We start from the raw sequence: 15,307 nt of genomic DNA on the forward strand, positions 1-15,307 counted from the left end.
GAAGGCAGGACTGGGTTGCGAGAAAGGGGTGGGCGGTTGTCGAGGGCTTGAGGGGATTTTTGCAGGAGTCGCGGGCAGTAAATATCGAAGGACCTGTGTGTTAGTATGGCTGGTTCATTGCACTTGATTGAGGAACCGCAGCAGAGCCAGGGGAGAGCGAGGTCAAAGTGAAGATGTGCAGAAGGGTTGTTTACGTTTTCTATTTAGAGAGGGTGTTGGGGCACGCGTCTTTGTGATTGGCGGGGCGATTGTGTTCCTGAAGCCAAGCGAAGTCGCTGCGACGCAGCGCGAACAGCGCGGGGAACAAAATATTAATTAATTCATTAATTCATTAATTCCTCGTACCTAAAGGGCAAGACTCATAGAGTCACGACAGTACAATTTTTTGCAGAGCCTCGAGGTGCCGTGATTGACTCACAACGCCCAGCGAGTACACACCGCTGCGACTGAGTCTTCTCGGGCCCTGTGCTCTATCGTCGAAAAGACTGCTCCCATCCACCCTCCTCCCACTGCGCCCGCCCTCTCCCTCGGCTTCGCCCATCATGGCGGGTAGAGAATTGTCGCCAGAAGAGAAACTCTCTCTGGTGACCGACCAGCTGGCGGAGGTGCTGCACAAAGATATCCTGGAAGATGTCATCCTCAAGCAGCAAAGACCGCTTGTCCTCTACTGGGGAACAGCCACCACCGGCAGGCCTCACTGCGGTTATTTTGTGCCCATGATGAAGATTGCGCACTTTCTGCGAGCGGGATGTCACGTCAAGATTCTTCTGGCCGACATCCATGGGTTTCTCGACAATCTCAAGGCACCTATCGAGCTGGTCAAGTACCGCGCCGAGTACTACAAGTTCGTCATCTCTTCCCTTCTCAAGGCCGTCGGCGTGAGTCTGGAAAAGCTGGAGTTTGTCCTTGGCTCGTCCTACCAGTTGAGCTCTGATTACACGATGGACGTATTCCGACTGAGCAGTGTGGTCACTGAGCACGACGCGAAGAGAGCAGGCGCTGAAGTCGTCAAACAGAGTGAAAATGCACCGCTATCTGGACTTATTTACCCTCTCATGCAGGCACTTGACGAAGAACACTTGAAGGTCGACGCTCAGTTCGGTGGGGTCGACCAGCGCAAGATCTTTGCCCTTGCCCAGGAAACATTACCTCGAATAGGCTACAAAGAGCGAGCCCATCTTATGAATCCCATGGTGCCTGGCTTGACTGGAGGCAAGATGTCGGCGTCGGACCCTGATTCCAAGATTGATGTCCTTGATGGCCCAGAGCTCGTCAAGAAGAAGTTAAGAAAGGCATATGCGGCAACTGGCGAAGTAGATGGCAACGGTATCATCTCCTTCGTTGAATATGTATTGCTCCCATTCAGTGCCCTGCAAGACCCAAATCACAAAGGCACGTTTGTCTGTGAACGAAGAGAAGGAGAGGGAGAGCCACTGGTTTACCATGACATGGAGACGTTGAAGGCCGACTACAAGGCCGACAAACTGACCCCTCAGTTGCTGAAGGCTGGGGCAACTGCTGCTTTGAACGAGCTCCTAGCCCCGATCCAAGCTGATTATCAGGCATCCCCTGAGTGGCAGGAGATTGAACAGAAGGCTTATCCCCCAGCAGAGCCTGCAAAGAAGAAGAAACAACCCAAGAACAAGGGCACCCGTTATCCGGGAGCAGGAAATGTGCAGGCCAATCCAGATGGCACCGTTACTGGCGAAGGCAAGGAGCAAGTTGAAGTCGGCAAGACGGCAGAAGATGCAATGTCGAAACTAGAAATCGAAGGCAAGACTGCGTGAAGACTGTCGTCCGACACCGGACACGAAGAAATGCAAAATCAGGCCGCAGGTCAGACCACCTCGCCTTAAACCGTCGCTTTTGGTGACCAAACGATGACAGCACGGATGAAGAGATTGATGCGGATACATGTGAAGAGAACAGCCACGTCTAGATCATTTCGAAGGACCTTTCGCTAGAACACGGAAAGAGATGCCATGGAGCTTTGAATATCGAACTCCACGCAATCGCCCCGCCGGGGAAGCATATGATTCTTCGGGGATCTCGGAGCAATATTGGGACAGGTAGAGAATGGAAATTGCTATGGCTTCCTCTCTCGGACTGTCGACGCCGTATGTAGCGATTGATATCACGATAGATGGATGCAACGTTCGCTCGGCGAAATCTTCGCTAGAATTTTCGCTAGAATTTTCGGAGTCACGTTATTCCAGCGCCGGCGCCTCACGTGCTTTTTCCAGATTCCAACCTCACACTAGCCTCAGGTATAGAGTTCTGCCTTGCCTCTAGGCTTCGTCAGTCTTGTCGATGCTTACTGGGCCAAATTTGAGTACTCATCATTACGAGCTAACAATAAGGTTTTCTCGATCCCCTCAGACAACCCCAAATTTACCTGGAGAAGAGGATCAATAGCATAAGGTTGCCAGCCACAAAAGATTTGGACACTCAATCACCTGTCTAGACTACTTTCAGAAAGAAGCCTATCACTGTCGTTGATGCAGAAATTGTCATGCCAGAAGACTCGTACGACGAGTATCCCATGAACCCAAAAATCCATGAACCTCGGTTCCACCCCAGTTCTCAAATGCTCCAACACCTGGGGCCCTGAGATTCGGATCGTGAATCTTGTCAGTTTGCGGTCAGCACGGGCTTGGGGGATGTGCTCATCAACCAATGTTTCCTTCTTGGCCTAACAATGCCGTCCAGCAAGTCATGCGACCGCCTCCCAAACTACGCCACATACGCAACTCAAGCAGTCGTTCACCCTTGGCTCTTACAGCTCGGTTGGAAATTCACGAGGGATGAAGAGATCGTCACTGAAGACTGCGATGACCCTTTGTGAGGAAAGGCAGGTGGAATGCACCAGCGCCCAATGAAGATGAATAGCTGCAACCACCCTCGCCATCACGTCAGTGACATTTTCCCTAAAGTTTCAATGTGCTCCTCTAAGCTCATGAGCAATGTCTCCCCTGGCGTCATGAACCCCTTGTACGAGAGAATGCGAGGCTAAAACACGGGCCTGCACCAAGTTAGGATATGCTGCATAGCTCTCTTGCTATAACCTATAACGCTATGGGAGGTACAATTTCTCCGTGCATACACTCGTGAGGACAGGTTTCTCCGAGCTTGATGCCAGATGAGAGAGCCAAAACCTGACTCTCGACAGAAGGACGCGTCCTGGCTAATGACACCGAGTAGCCTCCGGCGGAAACTATGGCTGAATCAGTATGATTCCGCTTGATCGACATAGAGGGGTATTCTGGGAGAAATACGAGATATCATGTGTCTCGCCGACAGCTCAAAGATGTGCTGGAGACCAATTTCAGCGCGCCGGCCAAACTGCAAGTGGAGTTACGCCCAGGCCCATCAGCTCAGGCCAGGCCGGGGCGCTGAGGGGGGGAGGCTGGAGCTACACCATATGCGGGGTACATTCTGCGGAAAACGAGGGTAAAAAACTTCGATCAGCAGCTCAGTGCAGGGTGAAAGCATCTTGTCGCGAGACCTCGTCGCTTAAGTGGTGCCTTAAGCTTCATGACGAACCCAACAGGGAAAGCTTCACGGCGACTAACGAGAAGCCCGACATCTCAAGCGACACCAAGCGACATCAAGCTCTCATGCTACTGCTCCATCTCTTTCACCGAAAATCTCGCCAGCCAACGAGAGTCCTGCTTCGGCTGCTTTACCTTTTTCTTGAGTTAGATGTCACAAGCCCAAGCTCCCGCGTTGTTCTCTCTCGTACAACATTTGACGACAGTCAACATGGGTGCTGTTGTAATTGTTTGCAGTAAGCGATCTTCTCGGTGAAGCCTGAGTTGTATATATTCATGCTCGTGTCCTCTGCATCCCTACCCTCCTTCACTAGACGACTTCGCTCACGACATAACCCATCCCAACCGCAAAGGCCTGCAACAGAGACTATGAGTTATCACCACGATGAAGAAGGCGGCCGGACCGGCCGCCATATGAGCGTGTCTCACTATGCAGAGAACCAGGGAGCATCCCATCTTGATGCCACACGACGAAGGTCATCCATTGTCCCGGCTGACGTTGCTGGAGCCACACAGGGACAGGCTGTCTTCAACCAGAAGGATGACACTCTTCGCAAGATGTCCGTTGCGGTCCCAAATCTGGCCGAGCTCACCGCGGATGCCCAGAATGCTGTTGAGTTCGAGCACAAGATGACCTTCCGCGAAGGTTGCAGACTCTATCCAAAAGCCATCATGTTCTCCTTCGCCATTTCGCTTGCTGTCATCATGGAAGGCTACGACACCTACCTACTGGGCAATTTCTTCGGCAATCCTGCTTTCCAGAAGAAATATGGCTCCTACGCAGGGCTCAAGGATAATGCTCCGTCATACCAGCTGACCGCTACTTGGCAATCCGCTCTCTCAAACGGTACTGCTGCTGCTCAAATTATTGGTCTCTTCCTGAACGGTATCATCTCTGAAAGGATTGGATACCGCTGGACTATGATCGGATCTCTGATGTTCATCACGGGCACCATTTTCATTACTTTTTTTGCGGTCAACGTCAAGATGCTGCTTGCTGGCTATGTTCTCTCTGGCCTCCCTTGGGGTGTTTTGTGAGTCAAGAAACCATATTCACTTAATCTCATATTTGTTGTTAACCCGAAAACAGCCAGACTCTAACCACCACATACGCCGCTGAAGTCACCCCAGTACAACTTCGACCCTACTTGACAACTTACGTCAACCTTTGTTGGGTTATCGGCCAGCTCATCGCCGCTGGTATCCTGAAAGGGTTCGTAAGCAATACAACCGAATGGGCGTATCGTATTCCGTATGCCATTCAATGGATCTGGTATGGAATTGTTGACAGGTCGTTTGGATTCTCGCTAACATTTCCAGGCCACTCCCAATCGCTACTGCTGCATTCTTTGCCCCCGAGTCGCCGTGGTGGTTGGTCCGCCATGGAAAGCTTGACGAAGCTCGTAGGGCCCTGTTGAAGTTGACCTCCAAGAAGAACGCCGCATTCAATGTGGAAGATACTCTCGCCATGATGATTCACACCAACGAGCTTGAAATTCAGCAGACAGCCGGTACCTCCTACCTTGACTGCTTCAAGGGCATCGACCTCCGCCGTACCGAAGTGACTTGTGTGACTTGGCTCATCCAGCAAACATCGGGCTCTCCGATGATCGGCTGGGGCACGTACTTTATGCAACAGGCTGGTCTCAGTGATTCGAATGCTTACTCCCTCGGCGTCGGTCAGAGCGCGATGGGCTTCTGTGGCACAGTGTTGTCCTGGTTTTTGATGCCACATTTCGGCCGACGCGATTTATACATCTGGGGTCAGGTTGCCATGTTCGTCATTCTCATGGTCATTGGTGGCCTGGGTGTACCGGCTCCAGCCATTTCCCTCAGTTGGGCGACTGGTGCTCTGATCCTCATTCTGACCTTCGTCTACGACTTCACCGTGGGCCCAGTCTGCTACTCACTCGTTGCCGAGCTGCCGTCCACCCGACTTCGTATCAAGACCGTTGTCCTGTCACGAAACGTCTACAATGCCATGGGCATCGTCATCGGTACCCTTCAACCCCGCATGATGAATCCGACCGCGTGGAACTGGCGTGGAAAGACCTGCTTCTTCTGGGGGGGTCTCAATGCTCTGGGATTGATTTGGACGTATTTCCGTCTTCCGGAACCAAAGGTAAGTCCCCAGACCAACTATACCCTACTGCACGTTCTGACTGCGGGTTTCCGTAGGGACTCACCTATGCCGAACTCGATGTCTTGTTTGAGAACAAGGTCTCCGCACGCAAATTCAAGTCGGTCAAGGTCGACCCCTTCCGCTCCGACAACCTCGTCATTGTCCCCGAGAACGGAAATTCCGAAATACTCGAGAAGCAAGGTTTCTGAGGGTGTCGTTCATCGCAGGGAGATGCTTTGTGCAGGGGATGTAACATATCGTAATGCGTCTTGTTTCCTGGACAAGCGACACCGAACCGTATTTATTGTCGGTGCAGCACAAGTACGAAGCCATCTTTTCGTGGGTCTACCAGGGACACAACTCTGAAATTTCTGCAATGCAAAACATATCTATACCTACCTAATCTCCATGTGTGAATGAATTCATGTGTGTTTGTTTTTTATCATTGGCCATACTTTCGCCTATGCACGGGAGGCCTGGTCGCTGGTTTTGCTCCAATCGAAACAACATTGCGACAGTGGTTCGGCTTTGCCTTCCCCTGTCATTCAAGTCTTTGCCGGACGGTTGTCATGACGCATCCTCACTTTTGGGAAGAGTAAATAAGAAAAAACAACTCCTCTGTGCAATGGTCCACGCGTCCTTTTGGGACCGGTGTCTTCGAAGCTGGACCTTGTGCGGCCTAGCATGAAGTGATCCACGTCGTTGGGAGCTTCAACTAACCAAGGCGCTTTAGTGATTACAAAAGTTCCCAGCCCAGCACATCGGATCGACTCAGCCGCAAATCAGTCCACCCAAGACAACACACCAGCGGGCTTCTGATTCGCCAACCAGCCTCTGATCCTGGTATCACCAGGACACGGGGGGACGACAAGGTCGGGTTTTGTTTCGCCCAACACCACACCGGCCAGAGTCCTGTGGCTTTAGCCCAGGGCTCTAGTAAGTTGGTAACACGCATAACATGCACGAACGATTCGCATGCGCCACTTCAGCAGCCTGGTAATGTTGTTCAAATACTCGTTTCTCCTCGACCTTTGCGTCTCACTCATGCATTCTGTGCCCGCTACGAGTGAAGCCGACTCCTTGAGCAGGACACCGGCACCTTGCGCATCAAGTGTCCCTTGAATTGTGTTAAATCAACAACGTTACTCGACGTCAGAGTACGACATCAAGACCGTCAAAAAGCCATCACTTTCGGACGTCGCAACTCAAAAACATTATTCCATCTAGTGATTGATCCCGACGAGTGTCATGGATGACCGAAGGGACCTGGTGGGAGGTCGATACTATGGGCCGCCACCTCCTGAGATAGCTGTAGCACCACCGCCCAAACCCCGCCGCAAGATCAGGCATCAGTCGCCTCAGGAAACAGTGCGCCAATTTTGGGACAAGCTCAACACGAAATATCCCGGGAAAGTCTTCACAGTACTTCCTGACAACCCGTACGCTCGCAAAAAGGCTGCTAGGCGGCCCCGCGGTGTGGTGTCGGGCCAACGGGCTGCAAAGTCGTACGAGGAGGCGCGTAGGGAGTGTGAGCGCGACGTCGACCGCATCATAAGAGAATGTAGACGGCTGAACCAAAAGTATCGCGATCCCCACTTCGACATCGAATGGGATTTGAAGTCTGGGCAGCGCAACTGTCTCGATGGTCTGAGCAATCCTGGAGACTCAATGAAACCAAAGGGTGTCAAACGAGTCACTGTACGTGTCGGGCTTCGTATGCTATTCCAGACATGAATGTCACTGACATGGCGATAATCAGGATATCTTCGAGAATCCGCAGTTCTACATCAATGGTCCGACAGCAGGTGATGTTCGCCAGGGCCGAGATGGAGATTGTTACCTCATGGCGGCGCTCTGCGGCCTGGGTAACATGAAGGGCTTGATTGACAAAATCTGTGTGAAGCATGACATGCAGGTCGGCGTGTATGGATTTGTGTTCTTCCGAGGTAAGAGTTTACCGCCTACGTTGAGGTTTCTCGGTGCTTTCAAGGAGTATCCTCGAATAGCTGACCCGTTCTGCAGATGGTGAATGGCAACACACCATTGTCGATGACAAACTGTACCTCCGCGCTCCAGATTACGACGAAGCTCGCGAGGAGCGAGACGTTTGGGACGATATCAATCGAGTCGACTCTGCCGAAGAGTACCGGAAAGCCCATCAGACGGGTTCACGCGCATTGTACTTCGCGCAATGCAGCGACGAGAACGAGACTTGGCTTCCCTTGCTTGAGAAGGCTTACGCCAAAGCGCACGGCGATTTTGCAAGCATTGACGGCGGTTTCACCGGAGAGGCCATCGAGGATCTCACCGGGGGTGTGACAAGTCAGTATTGCATGTGTTCCCACATGCCTCAACCCAATGCTGACTGATTTTGTGATAGCTGAGGTGTACAGTACGGATATCCTTGACCGTGAGGCTTTCTGGAGAGATGAGCTCATGCAGGTCGGTAAACAATTCCTCTTTGGTTGCGCAACCGGATTTTACTCGAACTGGCTAGATACGAGTGTGGTGTCTCGCGAACGGGAGGGCATCTCGGAAGGACATGCATACTCGATTATGGATGCCCGGGAAGTGAAGGGGGAGCGACTCCTCAAGCTGCGTAACCCGTGGGGCAAGAAAGAATGGACCGGAAAATGGAGTGACGGGTCTGCCGAATGGAATGCGGAATGGATGGAGCTTCTCGACCACAAATTTGGTAACGACGGGGTATTTTGGATCAGCTATGATGACTTGCTCAAGAAATATCAGCATTTCGACCGGACACGGATATTCGGGCCTGGCTGGAATGTCACGCAGTGCTGGACGAGTGTCAACGTCAGTTGGAGCTCCGAGTATCACAGCACCAGGTTCAGCCTGACCCTTGAGGAGAATGCACCGGTCGTGATTGTTCTCGCACAGCTGGACGATACTTATTTCGGGGGCTTAGAAGGCGGCTATGGATTTGACCTGCAGTTCCGGTTAGAATCAGACGACAAGGAAGACGACAATGACTACATCGTGAGAAGCAACGGTAACTATGCAATGGCAAGATCGGTCAGTACGGACATCGAATTGGAGAAAGGGACGTATTCAGTGCTCATGCGGATCACCGCGACGAGGAACACAGACAAGGACCATCTAGAAGACGTGTTGCCCGTCTATGCAGCAACGAGGAGGGAAAAACTGATTCAGATGGGGCTGTCGTATGATTTGGCACATGCTAAGGGTGTGTATGTTGAGAGTGAGTCTGAAAAGGCAGAAAGAAAGAGGCGAGAGAAGGCGCAAAGAGTGAAGGACAGAGAAAAGCTCAAGCAGAAGATGAAAAAACAAGCAGAGAAAGACTGGAAAAGGCAGAAGGAGCGCCACAGGAGAGACAAGGAGATGCTAGAGAGAGACAGACGAAGGAAAGCGAGGAAGCAAAATGTCAACGGCGCCATGGAACAGCCGGAAGGACCAGTTGGCGAAAACATCGAGGATGGCCAGATCGCCGAACAATTCATCGTCGTCAATGAACAGAAGTCTGAACACCAACAGAAGGACAGCAATGCGGCAGTTGAAGAAACTGGACCTAAACATGCTGAGGTTATTGCGATTGGTGAAGGCACCAGAGTGGGGAGAAAAGCTGACAAAACAGACGAGATCCTGGAGCCCATCAGTGGCCTCGAGACAATCCGGGAAAAGGAAGATGCCCCGACTTCATCGGCCGAGCCCATTGTCGAGTCATTGGAGACTGTTATTCGCCGTGTAGAAAAGGAGGCCGGCCAAGCCAATAAGCAAGAGCTTGCACCAGCTGCCTCGAATGAAGCGAAACACGAACAACAACCTGTGAACAGTGGTGGGGGAGCAGTCAACACTTCGAGGCAGACTGAGCGAGAGCAGAACGCTACCGAAGTGTCGAACTCAACAACCAAGGTGATGCCGACTCTGTCGGCAGCTCCTGAACGCTTGCGCCGCGGTACACATAACAATACGTCCCAGGTGCCAACCCGATATCCGCGCCGCAGTGATACACTCGACACGACTGCCGCGGTAATCGATACTGGAAGCGGTGCCGGTGAAGAAAGCCTTCCAAATGGCGCTGGGGAAACATACATCGTCATCCGCGAGGCCAGTCGCGACAACATTGACGAACTCTCCGAAGGCTCATTCCCTCCATTCGATTGGAATACAGATATCGACATGTCTCCTGAGGAGTCGTGGTCGTCCGACGAGTCATCTTCCTCATCGCTTCGAATGAGTCGCTACAGAAGTGTACGTCGTCGACGTCGTCCATCGCGCCGAGGAACCATGCCAGTTTCTCCACCACCAGTCCTCGACGTGGTTGAGAGGTCCGACGACGGTGGCGAAGGCCCTGAGGAACAATGGAATGCGGTCTGCGTGGTCGGTCTGCGCGTTTACTCTACACTCAGTGGGGACGGAATCAGATTAAAAGTTCTCACACCACGAGAAAAAGACGATGAGGGTGAGGGAAATATAGAAAACGGTGACGACCCCACTGAGCGAGGGGTTGGTGGAGACGGGACTGCCGACGAGACCACGACAGCTGAAGTGAAATTAGACCCGGACGATATCTCGAAGGGTGCTTTTGCGGTGGACCCAGAGAGCAAAACTTCAGAGTCTGTCGGGCGATACCAAGCAGATGCAGAGACTGGAAAAAAGAGCGATGAGCTGGAAGTTGGGACTTCGTGGAACGCGCAGAAGGGGAAGAAGCCGATAAAGTTTTGACGGGTTGATGACTTCGCCACGCTTTCAGCTTGCATGGTACCCGTCAGCGCGCGAAGGTTTCAGTCGTCGAACGACATCCTCGGATCTTCTCAAGGTGGCTTCTGGTTTCCTCACAATTATCACAGTGTTACATCCCTGTTCTTGTCCACAGAAGGCGGCTCTCACGCCTCACGGCAACCTTTCGGCTCTTGGAACCCCAAAACAGATACGGACCGTGTCTTGTTATGGTGCAGTAGCTCACGTTCCGGGTGCTCATTTAAGCCACCCCTCAAAGCGACTTTATCCAAGCGATTTTACGTCAAAAGCGATATATTTTTCAGAACTTCCAGGGCTCACTACCAAATGAAGGGCAGATGAAGTCGAGAGATCCAATGGGATACAAGAGCGCCATCCCCGGGGCCCGTGCAAACGAGGTCCAAACATCATGACATGATATTGGAGCACGCACCATCCGAAACCCGAAGATCGTTCAGATGAGGCAGGGTTTCACTAATAGCCTCAGATGATCATCGAGGCTCTTGCACTATCGGTTGTTCGAAATATTGCCCTTTTGCGTGGTGTTGATCGACTGACCTACGATTGAGATTGACTTTTTTCCCTTCAAAATGTCTCCGATAAGAGTATATCGCGGGACGGAGGCACACTCGATTAAAGTTCCACTGAGATGATGAGAGCTGGCTCTGAGAAGAGGGTGGCATCTTCCGATATCCTCATCCCGGCAAAGTTTTGCGCTTGCAGACCGTTGAAAGCAGCGGTTTGCTATCAAACGTCAGTGGTGAGCGGATCTAACCCCTCTTCTGCTGCTACTCGTTGTGGTAGTATGGAGTCGCAGCCGGGCACGGTCCTTCGATGAAATCGTCTCTGCGCTCAGGAACACCGCTGAGCAGAACCAAGCGCTCAGGGACCCAGCTTCACGAGTCGATACGCTATGCAAACTCTCCCTGAGGGGCCACGGCCGTATTCAGACGTACAGGTCGTGGTGGTACCAAGCACTCGAGTATCGAGTCGAGCTATATACATGTGCAGGCACCCCCCTCCTCCAAGCCGAGTCTCCTAGTTCTCATGCCAACTGCTACCTCTCTATAAAAAGTCGTGCTGCCGTTTGCAGTTGTTTCAATATACACCACTGTATCAGACTTCCTTCGCAGGCCATCCCCTTATCACCACACCACCCATACCCAGTATGCATCTCAAAAGGATCCGTCCCGGTCACACCGGAACATTCATGGGTTTTCTGCCCGACGCGCACCGCAACCACATGACTGCATTCATCTCCGAGCTTGCAGGAACCTTCTTGTTCCTTTTCTTTTCCTTTGCCATTGCTCAAGTGGCCAACACGCCCCCTCCCACCGGTGAAGCCGCCAGGCCCAATCTCCTGACGATCTTCTTCATTGCTCTTGGGTTCGGCTGCTCCGTGGCCATCAATGTTTGGCTGTTCTATCGTGTGAGCGGAGGAATGTTCAATCCAGCAGTATGCTTTCTCCCCCCCCCCCCCTCCCTCCCCTTCACTCGACCCAGAAAGAAAAGATCATGTATATCGAGAGCAAAGCTTGAACATGCTGACCTATTTGCTTTTTCTTTCGAAAAGGTTGCTTTCACCCTGGTTCTCATCGGAGCCGTGCCCAAGTCCAGGGGCGCGGTCGTCTTCGTGGCGCAAATCCTCGGGGGGATTGCAGCCGCAGGAGCAGTATCGGCGACACTGCCTGGTCCCATGGCCGTCAACGTCCGGCTCGGCGGTGGCTGTTCCATTACTCGAGGGCTCTTTATCGAAATGTTCACCACCATACAGTTGGTGTTCGCGGTCGTCATGTTGGCGGCCGTCAAGTCCAAGGCCACCTTCCTTGCACCGCTTGGGATTGGAATTGCGCTCTTCATCGGCCACATGCTCAGTAAGTTTTTTTTTTCCTTTTTTTTTTCTCCAGAGAAAAAAAAAGCATCCGAATCATTTCCAGCTTTCTCACACCGCGTTGACCTTGAGAGAGGTTAGCTAGCTGACACGCGTTTGTACCAAAACAAAACAGGCATCTACTACACCGGCGCCGGAATCAACCCTGCTCGAGCATTCGGTCCGGACGTCGTCACCCACAGCTTCCCGGGCTACCACTGGATCTACTGGCTCGGCCCGTTCTTGGGGTCGCTGGTCGCCGCGGGATTCTTCTACCTCCTCGAGGCGTTCGACTGGACCACGGCCAACCCAGGCCAGGACTTTGACGACCTCGAGGTGCAGATGATGACGCCCTCCAAGAAGACGTCCAGGCCGAACATTGCGCTCGCCCCCTCGAGAAGCGCCGCCGGGAACGACTTCAACTCGATGAGCATGTCTTCGGACAAACACACCTTGACGGACGGCGCCGTGACTCACGATTCACATCCGTTGCCCGTCTCGCCGGGCGCCAAAGAGGAACAGACCGTCTGAAACGTGCCGGAATCTTTACCACGAAACAAAGGTAGCCCGGTGTCTCTGTCTCTCTCTCTCTCCCCGCCTCTCGTCCTTTTGGTTTCCCCCCTTCTCTTTTCGGACTTGCAGACGGAGCTGTCAATTCGTTCACTTTCTTCCCACGCCCTTTGGTGGTGAGAACGAAACCCATTGTCGACAGATTTGTCTCAAGTCTTGAAACGAGGGGAGAGACAAGGGGAAGAGGGGGGGGGGTTCTTTTTGTCGCTCCTCCTCCTCCTCCTCCGAACTCAGGACTTCCTGGACTAGACGGATTGCACCGGAAAAAAAGGGCCGACAGAAGACAATCACTCATTCGTCGACACTACTCGGTGTCAGTGTGCATCCGACCTTCCTTTGTGATGACGTCTGGAGCAAATGCAAACCCACGTACGACCATTTCTCTGGTGTGTGGTGAGGTTCACTCTCACCATCCTTGACTACTCCCCTACTGGTTTAATACGTACTAGTTACAACAATAATAATGTTAAAAAGACCCCATGACATTTACATGGTTCACTACCTATGAAGCGTTGTTTCACGTTTTAAAGAACGGATCAACGTGAGATCCCTCTCCCCGACCGGGCAGTTGAGAACGCACGGTACCACAGAATATGTACGAGCACTGTAAGGGATACATATACATATATAAGAGACGGACGTGAGATGAATCACCGAGAACTTGAAATGTCGTGGTTATTCGGCATTGAAAGACGAAGAACTGGGGAACGTTGTCAATCATCCCGTCTGCCGAATAGATCCCCCCCCCCCGCGGGGGCCACCCTCCTCTCCCCATATCTGTAGAGCTTTAGCAAGTGGAAAGTTGCCACTTCGGTCTCATCCTGAATTACAGTAAAAGAGAGGACCCTGACTACGGAAAGGTTGACTTGTCAGCGTCGACCCACGTACTTTTTTTCCCGATAAAAAAAAGTGGGATCTTGCTTGCATATTGTCCGGGGTCAATTTCATTCCCAACTGAGGAAACCCCCAACATCTTTGCTCTGGTTCAAAGAAATGGCGCCTTCTTTCTCCCCATTCCACCCAAAACGACCTCCAAACCCTCCTCGCGCCTGTACCAAGACACTGGAGCGGTGTAGGCTCATGGTCTGACGAGCTGCTCATTCTTTCGTACGTTATTCGAACATCGTGTTTGTAGAGGGCTGTCGAAAATCCGCTCATCATTTGATTGACACCGATTCAAGCGAGCCGTCATCCGAGCCGAGATTATATCCGGAAGAGTATCCCCGCAGAGCGGACGCGCTGAGTATAGATTTCAGCCTGTCTATTGGGAAATTATTCCCGGTTTCGGAACCCTGGTGCGTGTTTTGCAAAGGCGGCGTAATACCACAAACAATAATGTCGAGTAGAATGATCTCCATGGCCAGTAGTTTTGCTTCCGAATAAACGACCAAATTCGACGAAGACAGGATCGTGAAGGGCACCCGTTGAGTCTCGATGTCGAGAATCAGTGGCTTCTTCGACGGTGTAGGAATGGTGCGATGAAAAATGAGTAGTTGAAGAAACACGACGAATGTGCTTGCGTCGTTCTGGTCGAAATCAACCCAAGACCTTCAATCCTCCCTTTGTCTTCGGCTGCTTCTTATTCACGCCACCATGTTGCACCTTGCCATGTCCGCCGGCTCCTCCCTTGCCCTTGTTCTGCTTCTGTGTTGTAGGACGCACATCTGTGACGGCCTTTTTAACCACGATCGGATGACTTCCGACATACTTGCCATTCATGTCTCGGGCGGCACGGAAGTAGTCGTCTCCGTCTGAAAAACTCACGAAACCGTAGCCTTTGGACTTTGTAGTGCGTTTATCACGAATGACCCTCGCCTTTTGCACAGAAGGATACTGAGAAAAGGCCTTGAGCAGTGACTCGTCAGTCACCTCCCCCGCAAGATTGCCCACGAAGATGCGAAAGTGCGCTGGGTCCCACTCGAGCAAGGTCGGGTCGGTCCATGTAGAACCTCCTCCCGCGCGTTGGACCGTCTTTGGAGTATCATCTTGTTTGATGGTGTCTGTTTTGGTGGGTAGGCTTTGTGTCCCTGCCGGTTTTGGTAATGATGTAGACGGAGTAGGACCATCTTTGTTCAAGTAAGCGCTCTGCCACTGCTGTATTTGTGCCTCATATTCAGGATCATAGCCAGGGGGGAAGCCGCTCGCTGCAGAAGAGGTATCTGAAGGCGGTACGAAGGGATTGCGGATTTGAGGGGGCCCCGAGTACGGACTATCATATTGTGGCTGTCCTGGATATTGAGGGGCAGCGGGGTATGATGCGGCCGGGGATGCCGTGTACTGAGCTGGGCTGCTGGTGCGGAAGTTGTTCGAAGCCACGGATCGTGGTGCGAAGCCTGCAAAAGCAGGTTTGGAGGAGGCGATTGACGCCGGCTTGAAGGCGAGCGCAGGGTTGGCTGTTGGCGGCGGCGGCCGGGGAGGTAGTGAGGCAGGGGTGGAAGGTTTGTAACCTGAGCCTGGAGGCGGAGGATATGACAT

At 52.4% G+C, this 15,307-nt stretch overlaps 5 protein-coding genes across 5 annotated transcripts; 4 read left to right on the forward strand and 1 right to left on the reverse strand.

Moving 5' to 3' along the window:
- Positions 1–542: 542 nt before the first annotated feature.
- On the forward strand, positions 543–1,787 carry PV08_05861 (tyrosine-tRNA ligase; the record flags this gene model as incomplete). The annotated part of the gene is made up of 1 exon (XM_016380200.1): positions 543–1,787. One exon carries the CDS (start codon positions 543–545, stop codon positions 1,785–1,787), a length of 1,245 nt encoding a protein of 414 aa, XP_016236027.1.
- A 2,133-nt stretch (positions 1,788–3,920) lies between these two features.
- On the forward strand, positions 3,921–5,882 carry PV08_05862 (uncharacterized protein; the record flags this gene model as incomplete). The annotated part of the gene is made up of 4 exons (XM_016380201.1): positions 3,921–4,585; positions 4,642–4,824; positions 4,872–5,673; positions 5,730–5,882. 4 exons carry the CDS (start codon positions 3,921–3,923, stop codon positions 5,880–5,882), a joined length of 1,803 nt encoding a protein of 600 aa, XP_016236028.1.
- Positions 5,883–6,921: 1,039 nt separating this feature from the next.
- Positions 6,922–10,377, forward strand: PV08_05863 (uncharacterized protein; the record flags this gene model as incomplete). The annotated part of the gene is made up of 4 exons (XM_016380202.1): positions 6,922–7,371; positions 7,433–7,619; positions 7,696–7,995; positions 8,054–10,377. 4 exons carry the CDS (start codon positions 6,922–6,924, stop codon positions 10,375–10,377), a joined length of 3,261 nt encoding a protein of 1,086 aa, XP_016236029.1.
- A 1,183-nt stretch (positions 10,378–11,560) lies between these two features.
- PV08_05864 (uncharacterized protein) lies at positions 11,561–12,793 on the forward strand (the record flags this gene model as incomplete). The annotated part of the gene is made up of 3 exons (XM_016380203.1): positions 11,561–11,848; positions 11,966–12,266; positions 12,399–12,793. The coding sequence occupies 3 exons, from the start codon at positions 11,561–11,563 to the stop codon at positions 12,791–12,793; spliced, it is 984 nt and encodes a 327-aa protein (XP_016236030.1).
- Positions 12,794–14,368: 1,575 nt separating this feature from the next.
- On the reverse strand, positions 14,369–15,307 carry PV08_05865 (uncharacterized protein; the record flags this gene model as incomplete). The annotated part of the gene is made up of 1 exon (XM_016380204.1): positions 14,369–15,307. The coding sequence occupies one exon, from the start codon at positions 15,305–15,307 to the stop codon at positions 14,369–14,371; it is 939 nt and encodes a 312-aa protein (XP_016236031.1).

This window comes from Exophiala spinifera, assembly GCF_000836115.1.
Source record: "Exophiala spinifera strain CBS 89968 unplaced genomic scaffold supercont1.4, whole genome shotgun sequence".
In the NCBI taxonomy this organism is placed as follows: domain Eukaryota; kingdom Fungi; phylum Ascomycota; class Eurotiomycetes; order Chaetothyriales; family Herpotrichiellaceae; genus Exophiala; species Exophiala spinifera.